A 12,114-nucleotide genomic window follows, 5' to 3' on the forward strand; every position below is an offset into this window, starting at 1 on the left:
CATCCTATTCTACCTAAATTCTGAGTATTATTTAATATTAGGCATTCTAATAAATGAAGAATGATAAAATTAGAATATTACCATTTTGCCCATTCTTTTTTGTTTTGAGACGGAGTCTCGCTTTGTCTCCCAGGCTGGAGTGCAGTGGCACGATCTCGGCTCACCGCAAGCTCAGCCTCCCGGGTTCACGCCTTTCTCCTGCCTAAGCCTCCAAGTAGCTGGGACTACAGGCGTGCACCACCACGTCCAGCTAATTTTTTGTATTTTTAGTAGAGACGGGGTTTCACCGTGTTAGCCAGGATGATCTCGATCTCCTGACCTTGTGATCCGCCTGCCTCGGCCTCCCAAAGTGCTGGGATTACAGGCGTGAGCCACCGCGCCTGGCCCCATTTTGCCCATTCATAATGAATTAATGGATCTAGACAGTATTCCATCATTGGCTGCTAACATAACCACTAGACATGATGGGCTTTATGGTAAAAGTATTCACATCTACCTGTTTATAGGACAAGGAATTTGTTAAACCCAGTGGGTCAGGGATGGGAGGTTCATTTAGCAAATTTCAAACTGGGAATTTCTACAGCTCATTAACCTGGTTTCTTCAAATTTAAGAGTGAAAAAGAGACTTGAGACGTATTAAGCCATGGTAAGTTACGGATTTGTTTGGATCCTTATTTGAACAAACTACTTTTTAAAGCTTTGAATTGAAACAAAGACATTTGAACGTTAATTGGTCCATTTGATGTTAAAGAATTAGTGTTAGTATGTTAGGTGTGATGATGTCATTGTGGTTATATTCTAAAAAGTCTATCTTTTTAGAGCAGCGACTCTCAACCTGGGGACAGTTTGTCCCCCGGAGATATTTGGGAATGTGTGGAGACATTTTTGATTGTTACAGCTGGGGGGTTGTTAACTGGCACTAAGAGAGCAGAGGGAGGCCAGGAATGCTGCAAAACATCCTATAGTACCCAGGCCAGCTCCCACAACAAAGAATTATCCAGCTCACAGGGTCAAAGTTACTTTGTTTTACAGATGCACTTGATACTAATGAAATGATACCATCTTTCAGTTTTGTTTTAAAATAATGTGAGCTTTAGGACAGATGGTAATAGATAAAAGATTAGCTATGGACTACTGACCTGCGTAATGGATAGATCAAGGTTCATTAACATTGCTTTTCTACTTTTGTAAGTGTTTAGATTTTTTCATAAGAAACATTTTAAAAATTATTTTAATAGGGCTGTGGTGGTACGCAATTGTAGTTCCAGATACTCAGAAGGCTGCGTCAAGAGTATTGCTTGAGTTCACAGGAGTTCGAGGCCACAGTGCACAATGATCATGCCTGTGAACAGCTGCTGTATATACTATATACTCCAGCCTGGGCAACATAGCAGGACTCCATCTCTTAAAAAAAAAATTGGAGGCCGGGCGCGGTGGCTCAAGCCTGTAATCCCAGCACTTTGGGAGGCTGAGACGGGCGGATCACGAGGTCAGGAGATCGAGACCATCCTGGCTAGCATGGTGAAACCCCGTCTCTACTAAAAAAAAATACAAAAAACTAGCCGGGCGAGGTGCCCAGCTACTCGGGAGGCTGAGGCAGGAGAATGGCATAAACCCGGGAGGCAGAGCTTGCAGTGAGCTGAAATCTGGCCACTGCACTCCAGCCTGGGCGACAGAGTGAGACTCCGTCTCAAAAAAAAAAAATTGGAATGCAAAACAAAGACAGATGAAAATATGTCATCTTTTACCGCTGCAGGCCCTGTTAAACCTGGCAGAGCGACTGGGAGAGGCAAAGCCTCGTGGACTGACTAAAGCAGATATTGAACAACTTCCTTCTTATCGGTTCAATCCTAACAACCACCAGTCAGAACAGACTTTGTAAGTATATTTTTCTGACATCACTCTGCTAAATTTCCTTTTCTACCTTTATGAAATAGAAGCTTAAGAGTCATTAAGGTAAAAGTTGGAAGAGGAAACAAAAAGTTAAAAGAAAATGCTTAAGAGTCAGAGATAATTTTTATAAAGATAAGTTATTTTATTTCATAGTCTAAGCCAATGCTTGTCCAATAAGTCAATATAGAGCTAATTAAATGAAAAATTAAATGTCTTAGTCATTCTAGCTAATGGCTGCTGTGGATCTAGAACATTTCTATCATCTTAGAAAGTTCTGTTAGGGCTGTTTTGGATTTTAATGTCGCTTAGCAATTTTGTTTCTAATTGACATTCTAGAATGTTTTCACACAAGATTGAAACTTCATGCACATAAAGTTTGAGGTTCTTACCAAAAATTTCTGCTTAGTAGGGGATCTTTTAAAAATAGCTTTAATGATATATAATTTACATACCGTAAAATTCCATTTAAAATGTACAGTTGAGGCCAGGCACGGTAGCTCACACCTGTAATCCCAGCACTTTGGGAGGCTGAGGCAGGTGGATCGCCTATGGTCAGGAGCTTGAGACCAGCCTGGCCAACATGGCGAAACCCTGTCTCTACTAAAAATACAAAAATTAGCTGGGCATGGTGGCAGGCGCCTATAATCCCAGCTACTCGCAAGGCTGAGGCAGGGCGAATTGCTTGAGCCCGGGAGGCGGAGGTTGCAGTGAGCCGAGATGACACCACTGCATTCCAGCCTGAGCGACAGAGCGAGACTGTCTCGAAAAAAAAATAGTAATAATTAAAAAGTACAACTCAGGCCGGGCGCGGTGGCTCAAGCCTGTAATCCCAGCACTTTGGGAGGCCGAGATGGGCAGATCACAAGGTCAGGAGATCGAGACCATCCTGACTAACACGGTGAAACCCTGTCTCTACTAAAAATACAAAAATTAGCCGGGCGTGGTGGCGGGTGCCTTTAGTCCCAGCTACACGGGAGGCTGAGGCAGGAGAATGGCGTGAACCCGGGAGGCGGAGCTTGCAGTGAGTGGAGATCGCGCCACCGCACTCCAGCCTGGGTGACAGAGCGAGACTCCGTCTCAAAAAAAAAAAAGTACAACTCAGTGGTTTTTTGTATATTCAGAGCTATGTAACTATCACGACAATCAAATTTAGACCCATTGCGTCACCCTAAAACGAAACCCCTCACCCATTTCACCCACTAGCAACACTCTTTATATTTCTACCTTACCTTGGTGCCTCCTCCCCATCCTCAGTCTACACTGTGTCGATATAGATTATACATAAATGGGGTCATATATGATCTTTTTGTGTCTAGCATCTTTCACTTAGCATAACTTTTTCTATATTGTAGCTTTTACTAGTAAGTTATTTCTTTTTATGGCCAAATAATATTCCACTGTATAGATCGTATTTTTTTTTTTTTTATCAGTGGATGGACATTTGGGTTTCCACTTTTGGCATTGAATAATGCCAAAGGTAAATAATGGCTTTGAATCACTCTATATTGTCTTTTTTTTTATTATTATAGCCAGCCTAGTGGTTGTGAAGTGGTATTTCCTGCAGATTTGATTTGCATTTCCCTGATAGCTAATGATCTTGAATGTTTCATGTGCTACTAGCCATTTGTATACCTTCTTTTCAGAAATGTCTATTTGGATCCTTGCTTCATTTTCCATAAGTTGGTTTGTCTTTGTATTATTGAGTTGTAGAAGTTCTATACGTATTATAGATCTCATCAGATAAATTATCTTCAAAAATGTCCTCCCTCAGAACAGGGATCTCTGAGGAATAGAATAATAAAAAGTGTAAAAAAAATGTTTTGCCATTCTGTGGATTGTTGAGTTTTTCAGTGATGTCCTTTGCAGCACAAAATGTTTAAATTTTGATTTTGATTTATTTCAGCCTACACTCAGCCCTCTGTATTCAGCCAACCAAAGATAGAAAATATTCAGGAAAAAATAAAAATAGAAAATAATAGAGCAATATGTAGTACAAATAAAGAACAATACAGTATAACAACTATTTACATATGACTTACATTGTATTAGGTATTACAATATATTAATGATTTTAAAGTATATGGGAAGGTGTGCATAGGTCACAAACACTATACCATTGTATATAAAGGATTTGAACATCCACAGATTTTGGTATCCGTTGTGGGTCCTAGAAATCAATCCCCCCTCAGATACTGAAGAACAACTGCATTTCTTTTTTTGTTAATTCTTGTGCTTTTAATGTCATCTCCAAGAAACCATTGTCTAATCCAAGGTCATGAAGATTTACTGTGTTTTCTTCTGAGAGGTTAATAGTTTAGCTCTTAACACTTAAGCTTTTGATCAGTTTGAGTCAGCTTTTATATGGTATGAGGTAGGGGTCCACCTTTATTCTTTTGTATGTGGACATAAGTTGTTCCAACACTTTTTTTTTTTTTTTTTTTTTTTAAATAGTATAGAATCTTTGGTATTAAGATTGACTTCATATTAACTAGAAATTTTCTTGGTAATCTGTTAGTGAAGCAAAACCCTCTTACTGCCTTAACATCACAATTTGTTCAGGGTATTGGTTAATTTTGTTTAAAAATTTAAGTGATATTTTGATAACAGAATAAATTATCTTGTAGGTTTCAATAGTCATAACAATAGAAAACCATCTGGTTTTATGGTTAAATGATCTTTTTGCTTTTTTTAGGTGTGTAGTATGCATGTGTGATTTTGAGTCAAGGCAGCTACTTAGAGTCTTACCCTGTAACCACGAGTTCCATGCCAAGTGTGTTGACAAATGGCTTAAGGTAAAGTGATAATATCTTTAAAGGAAATGACATTGAATTTTTCTATTTTATTGACCATAGGTTAATTAGAGTAAGTTCGTAACTCAGTGGACAGGAAGACAAAATGGAAACACAGCTTTGAGTATGATCTCTTCAAATGAGGAGAAAAGGCCAGTAAAAATTAACTGCAGTCAACAATATAGGAGTGATTATACAAAACCCAAATGGATGACCTCTTGACAATCAGTATGTCCTTTCTCATGGCATACAGGGAGAAGGCCCGAACTTGCTAGGCCACAGTTTGCTTCGAGAGTTTAGAAGGCTACCTAATTATAGCTCTGTTGTCAGAGGTTTGCATGGAGAATAGTACATCTAGTGTTTTTATTTAATTCTGACCATTTTCTCCTTTGTATATATGAACAAAAGCACAAAGGACACAAATCCATAAGAGTGGCTATGCCAGGGTGAAATTATTGCAGTGGCTTCTTTTTTATGTATATATTTTTTGAAACAGGGTCTCAATGTGTCGCCCAGTCTGGAGTGCAGTGGTACAGTCATGGCTCAATGTAGCCTTGACGTCCCAGGCTCAAGCAAGACGGGGTGTCACTATGTTGCCCAGAGTGGTCTTGAACTCTTGGGCACAAGCAGTCCTCCCACCTCAGCCTCCCAAAGTGTTGGGGTTATACACTGCACCTGGCTATTTAATGTTTAAAAAAAAAAGTTTACAAAATCTGCTTTTTTACTCTTAATAGTTTCATAATCTCAAATTGTAACAGTAGAATAAAAATGTGATACAGTAAAAGAACTTTAATAGGCTGGGTTGCAGTGGCTCCATGACTATAAAAAAAATTTATATAGTCAAATTTGTTATTTTTTAAATGAAGTGTTCTGATTTGGATAAAACTAGGTAACCTCACAATTTAGAGAGGAAGATAGAGTTAAAAGTCAGTTCTGAGGGAGCACAGTTCCATAGTATCTAAGTTAGCCCAAACTCAATCCTGAAGACAAAGAGTCTTAAATTATTTTAAAAGGAAAGCATTATATCTGCAAATCCCTGACATGTGCACACAGAGAACAGTCAAAACCACAAGTTCCATGTGGCTGATAGTTGGAATGTGAGGAAGAGTGGGAAAAGAAAAGGTGTTCAGAGAGAAAATCAATGACCAGCTTGAAGCCACTCTGAAGCGTGAAGGAGTTTAGGTGTGATCCTGAAAGCATTTGGGAAGGATATAACAGACTGTTTTAGAAGGATTTCTGGCCACTGTTGGAGGATGGAGTAGAAGAGGTCATTTCTGGCCGGGCACGGTGGCTCAAGCCTGTAATCCCAGTACTTTGGGAGGCCGAGACGGGCGGATCACGAGGTCAGGAGATCGAGACCATCCTGGCTAATACGGTGAAACCCCGTCTCTACTAAAAAAAAAAAAAAAAAATACAAAAAACTAGCCGGGCGACGAGGCGGGCGCCTGTAGTCCCAGCTACTCGGGAGGCTGAGGCAGGAGAATGGCGTGAACCCGGGAGGCGGAGCTTGCAGTGAGCTGAGAGCTGGCCACTGCACTCCAGCCTGGGCAGCAGAGCAAGACTCCGTCTCACAAAAAAAAAAAAAAAAAAAAAAAAAGAAGAGGTCATTTCTGAGAGACAGGGAGATAGAATAAAGACGTGGTGGGCCAGAGAATGGATAGTGGCAACTGGATGAAAAGAGGGACGGATTTGAGAATTACCATAATGCAGAAATAATATGTGCTGAATGGGTTGTAGGAAGTAGGAGAACAGGTGATGCTTATGTTTCTGGCATTAGCAACTCCACAAATTATGGTCCCATTTGTTGAAATGGAGAAAAGCAAATTTAGGAGCCAGGGAACCAGGTGAGTAAGTAGAGCTATGGTATAGATCCAGTCACCTATTTTACAGTCAAGCTTTCCTCAGTACCACTAAATGTTTTCTGTGACTTCATTCCATTAAGAATAGCCAAGGGGCCAGAAATGGTGGCTCAGGCATGTAATCCCAGCATTTTGGGAGGCAAAAGCAGAAGGATAGTTTGAGGCCTGGAGTTGGAGACCAGCCTGGGCAACTTAGTGAAACCCTTGTCTTTTAAATTGGCTGGGTGTGGTGGCACACACCTGTTAATCCTAGGTTCTCAGGAAGCTGAGGCAGGAGGATCACTTAGGCCTAGGAGTTCAAGTCTGTAATGAGCTGTAATCATGCCACTGTGCTCCTGTGGACAACAGGGTTTAACCCTGTCTCAAAAAAGAAAAAAAAAAAAAGACTAACCAAGGTGTTACTTTAATGTCAGTTGTTAACTTGGTCCAAACTGGTGAATCTTGTTTGTATATTTTAACAGACCTACTAAAAATCATTCATGGTGGCCAGGTGTGGTAGCTCACACCTGTAATCCCAGCACTTTGGGAGGCCGAGGTGGGTGGATCACCCAAGGGTCAGGAGTTTGAGACCAGCCTGACCAACATGGTGAAACCCCGTCTCTACTAAAATACAAAAATTAGCCAGGCATAGTGGTGGGCACTGTAATCTCAGCTCCTCGGGAGGCTGAGGCAGAAGAATCGCTTGAACCCAGGAGGCGATGGTTGCAGTCAGCCAAGATCGTGCCATTGCACTCTAGCCTGGGCAACAAGAGCGAAACTCCATCTCAAAAAAAAAATTCATGGGCTAATTCGGAGGTTTGTGGGTTAAAAAAAGACACAAATTGCTTTGTACCTCTTCAGAGGAACAAAGAATGTAAAAACTGTGGGAAGTAAAAGTAGTTCCATTGCTTTTAATGTGTTTCATTGTATATGTCACAATTTAAACAAGTTTTCCCTTTTGTTTTGTAGGCAAATCGTACTTGCCCAATTTGCCGAGCTGATGCTTCAGAAGTGCATCGGGATTCAGAATGACCAACCTAAGAAGCACAAATTTAGTTTGGGTGTTCCTCATCACATGTATATACGGACTATCCATTGAACTTAATCTGTGTGGCTTCCAGCCCTCCCTTTACCAAAAGGGTCAATGGACCTTTCTTTGCACTGTGTGACTTAATCAACTATAAAAGCTTACAATTAGTCTTCACAGTTATGGGATTGTTATACTAACCGTGTGATTGGAACTCCAAAGACTTTTTCTTTAGCTTAATTTTGTGTGTGCACTAACATTCCCTGGTTTTTGTGTGATCATTCCGAGTGTTGCTGCAAGATTACAGTGGACGTGATCTTTTAGCATGTGCTTTTATAAAAAGTGGTAGCTACAGATGATATAGCAATCTACCTTATATAGAGCCTTCAGAAACTGTGAGTGGAAATGAATGCAGCGTATGACTGTTGGTGATAAGTGTATCTGTGTGAGAGTGCACAACTACTTGTGAGAGGGCATGGTAGCTAACGTGTGTATGAGATCCTATATACCAGCATGTACCAAGAATGTGTGTGTAGTTTTAATTATGCTGCAATGTATAATCTGGTGTGTTATTTAAACAGCACTAGTACTGTACACTGGTTTTTTTCCCCTTGTGTTTGCTGTTGCACACTGATTGCTGAGGGTGCATCAATTACAAGCATTGAATACTCCATCCCCTTCCCTCCCAATGAATGGAATGAGAAAAGCCTTCTTCCTTTGCTTCAGGCAGCTGTCACCTTCTCTTTATTGGTGGTCCTAAGTAGGTCACTTAAGGAAAAAAAAAGTGTAACAAATTCTCACTCCATGAACCTGATTTTTTTGATTCTGTTGTGGAAATTTTAAAATCTCCAACTTGCTGTTTCCAAAAAGAAGGTGCAATATCATACATCATCAGTTAGCAATATTAGCATTTCAATCAATGATTTGAATGTTGATACTTTTTTTCCTTTACATTTCCAGTTTCTTACAGAAAGTACCTGTGATTTTTTTTAATGTTTAGATTTGTAGTCTATTCTGAAGATATTTGATTAATATATTTCTAAGAAGACCACTAGTCCCATGAAGTCTCACCTCGTTGACTTCCACCAGAACAAAATCTGTTAATTCAGCTTGACTTCTGATATGTGTTCTGTGTTCAAGCTCCTGTGGGCAACTAAATTGTTTTAAGAAAGCTATATTTCTGTCCATATTAATTCACTTGCCAGACTCCAGTTCTGAAAGTTGTCTAGTTCTTCCTTCATCACATGTGCTTCTCATCGAAACCCCTGTTTCAGGATGGATCAAGTGCTATTACAGCTCATGTTCCTTAGACCTGATTTGTTTTGATGTTTTATCGCTTTTCCTTTTAATTTTTGTTTGAATGAGAAAAGTTTAATACAACAGGTGTCCAGAATACTTGCAGTATAAATGAAGATTTGATTTTTGTATAAAAAATAATGCTGTTAAACAGGAATTGACCTTCATTTAGTTGATCTAACACATAGCTGTGTGGGGTTTTTTTTAGTAGGTTCTTTGAGCATAATTCAGATTGTTTAAAGTCATTTTTCCAGCAATGTTTAAATTACTTTCTCATTCTTTTAGTGTATTCAACATTGTCTGCCTCTTCTGCAGTTGATGTAATTGCTTTGTTTGCAATAGCACAAGCTGCATTATTCCAGTCAGGACTGTGATAACTTGCTGCCAGCCCCACTCAACTTTCAGTTGGTTCTGTGTCAGTTTTCCACTCAGACAGTGTTAACTACTTGTTACTGCCATGCTGCTTGCCCTCCCTTGAAGTGTCTATAAGCTCATCACAGCCTAGAGTTAAGTAAAGTCAATTCACAGAAGCACAATTTTGCCCTTTTTGAGACACTGTTGCCTCTATCTAGTCGTACACGTAGGGTTTTGCACACTCTGTTTGCCCCTAGGTTGTCAGTGCATCAGAAATACATCTAAACAGTGGTAAAAATGCACATGTTACTTTTAAATCATTAGGATATCCCTCACCTGTTCCTGATGAATAAAAAGTGTGTTAAAGACCAAAATTCTTGGCATAATAATCAGCTACATACAAATCACGTATAGTTTAATCTTTTTTAATGAAAAAAATCATGTTTAAAATGGCAAAAGCCCATCTTATACACTTTTATATAGCTGCAAAAAATTTATATCTGTACAGATCTAACATAACACTACTACACTTAGTATTCATTTTATTGAAGCATGCAAGTAAAGCACTTTTTCTAATTTATATAGAGATACCTAATTAACACGGCACATTGTACTAATGACTAGGAGTAGCAGCTTTTTCTTCCCTCCCTGTATGAATTCTGTCCCTTTTTCTGTAAATTTTTGAGAGGCAGTTGGCAATTTAGGAGGCAGCAGGGTCTGTTTTGGTAAAGTCTTGAATTTCGTTGTTGCACTCTTGTGACTGATCTCTCTGTGGGAATGTCTTTTCTTTGCGTGGGGCTCATAGAGATGTGTGCAGATTTGCTTATTGTGGTTAGTGTGTATCAGGAACACACACACACACGTATTCTGACCAGCTCAGGCTTGCCACAGTGAGCAGCTTTGTGGCTAGCAAAAGAGAACAGTTTATTTGTGCCCAGCCATTTTCACCTTGGGTGATGCACCAGATAGCAGGCAGATGATGGTTCATGGCCTTCGTCCTCTTTCCTCCTAAAATAATATTGGCTTTACCACCTTAACTCAGCTGTGGGTTTTTTGTGAGTTCTTGTTTTTTGGCATGAATTGTCATCTTTGGTGTTTTTTTTTTTAATCCCCACCCTTCAAAAAAATAAGGCCTCCAGGTATCAAGATCTCATACTAGGATTTTCTGTCCTTAATTTTTTGAGCAAAATCTGGAAAATGTGAAAGCATATTTAGATTTTATATACTATCTGAAATGTGATTTGTTAAGATTCTTAAATTTGGGCCTCTTAGAATAATAATTTTGAATGAGATCTACCGACTCACTTGTGAGAATATTTTTCGCAGATATCTTTGGGCCTTTTCATTAGAAAGCTGTTTGTCCCCCTGTTGGTACATTTGGTTACCTCATTTTGCCGTTTGTTTCCGATTGTGAAAGCTCACAGGGGTGTTTTTTGGAATCATTTGCTGAGTCATTTTCTCAAATCATATTCCATTGTATCAGTTAACATATAGTTTTAAATGTATGTATTATAAATATCTGTAACCAAATCATTTGAAGGCTTGATAAATTTTTAACAAAGTTTGTACATTTTTTATGAAAGTTACTAGTAATGCTTTACTAAGTAGTGCAATGAATTTTTATTTTTAATCCCTGTGCCCAATTTTGGAGTTGAGAGGGTTGTTGGTAATAAATGTATGATGTACACTTAAAACATTTGTTGTTTCATGTCACTGTGTTAGGGATGGGGAAGGGTTGTATATGCATGGGGATGGAGAGATAGCAGCAGGAAGATAGAGCTGGGTTGAATTACTGGCTGCCAGATTCTGTATTTCTACATTTGTGTAAACAACTTAGAAATGCAAAAGTAACTAGCATTGTAACATACGGAACATATGGTACATATTTATAAAGGCCAAGAAGATAGCAGAAAGAGTACAGCCAAACATGTGTATGCATTTGAACAGTAGAGATATGTAAGCAACATAGTGAGACCCCCATCTCTACAAAAATGTTTTAAAAATTAGCTGGGCCTTGTGGCGCACACCTATAGTCCTAGCTACTTGGAAGTCTGAGGTTGGAGGATCACTTGAGCCCAGGAATTTGAGGTTACAGTGGGCTATATTTGTGCCACTGCAGTCCAGCCTGGGCAATAGCAAGAAGACCCTGTCTCTAAAGGGAGAAAAAAAAAAAAAGCCGGGTGCAGTGGTTCACACCTGTAATCCTGGCACTTTGGGAGGCCAAGTTGGGCAGATCACGAGGTCAGGAGTTCAAGACCAGCCTGGCCAACCTGGTGAAACCCCGTCTCTACTAACAATACAAAAATTAGCCAGGCATGGTGGCACATGTCTGTAATACCAGCTACTTGGGAGGCTGAGGCAGGAAAATCGCTTGAACCCGGAAAGCGTAGGTTGCAATGAGCCGAGATCGTGCCACTGCACTCCAGCCTGGGTGACAGCAAGACTCCATCTTGGGAAGGGCGAGGGGGAAGATGTAACTAGAATTCAACTAGTTCTTTTCTATATATGTTAACCATAAGAGGTGGGAAAGAAGACTGCAATAGACGGCTAGTCAGATTTGTCCACATTAGCTACAGTTTATGTACAACTTCCTGTCAACATAATATGGAAAGAGGAGCCTCTGCTTGTCATTTTCCATATGTTTCTATAGTTTTCCTTTGACTAAAAAAGGAAGAAAATAAAAATGATATACTTATGCATATGCTATATTAATTAAGATTTTACCCTCTTGACTGGCTCCAGTACTCATCTGACAGAAGTGACCACATCCTGATTTTTTTCCGTCCTTTTTCCAACATACGTAGAAGAGTACTTGTGTTTAACTTTGAATGTTTCTAGAAACCCAAAACTTACGCCATGTCTTATGACAAAGGCATTTACTGCTAAGTACCCATGACTACCCAAGTCACCCTACTTA

At 39.6% G+C, this 12,114-nt stretch overlaps 1 protein-coding gene across 12 annotated transcripts in view; it reads left to right on the top strand.

Moving 5' to 3' along the window:
- Positions 1 to 10,893, top strand: part of RNF38 (ring finger protein 38) — a 154,222-nt gene extending 143,329 nt beyond the window's left edge. For all 12 annotated transcript variants that reach the window (XM_010369951.2, XM_030919402.1, XM_010369952.2 and 9 more), the window contains 3 exons: positions 1,757 to 1,878; positions 4,586 to 4,685; positions 7,490 to 10,893. In XM_010369951.2, the coding sequence (XP_010368253.2) occupies positions 1,757 to 1,878; positions 4,586 to 4,685; positions 7,490 to 7,552 (285 nt within the window). In that variant the 3' untranslated portion in view covers positions 7,553 to 10,893. The remainder of the gene's footprint in view (positions 1 to 1,756; positions 1,879 to 4,585; positions 4,686 to 7,489) is intronic.
- Positions 10,894 to 12,114: the final 1,221 nt, after the last annotated feature.

The sequence above is a fragment of the Rhinopithecus roxellana genome, chromosome 16 (assembly GCF_007565055.1).
Source record: "Rhinopithecus roxellana isolate Shanxi Qingling chromosome 16, ASM756505v1, whole genome shotgun sequence".
Taxonomy (NCBI): Eukaryota; Metazoa; Chordata; class Mammalia; order Primates; family Cercopithecidae; genus Rhinopithecus; species Rhinopithecus roxellana.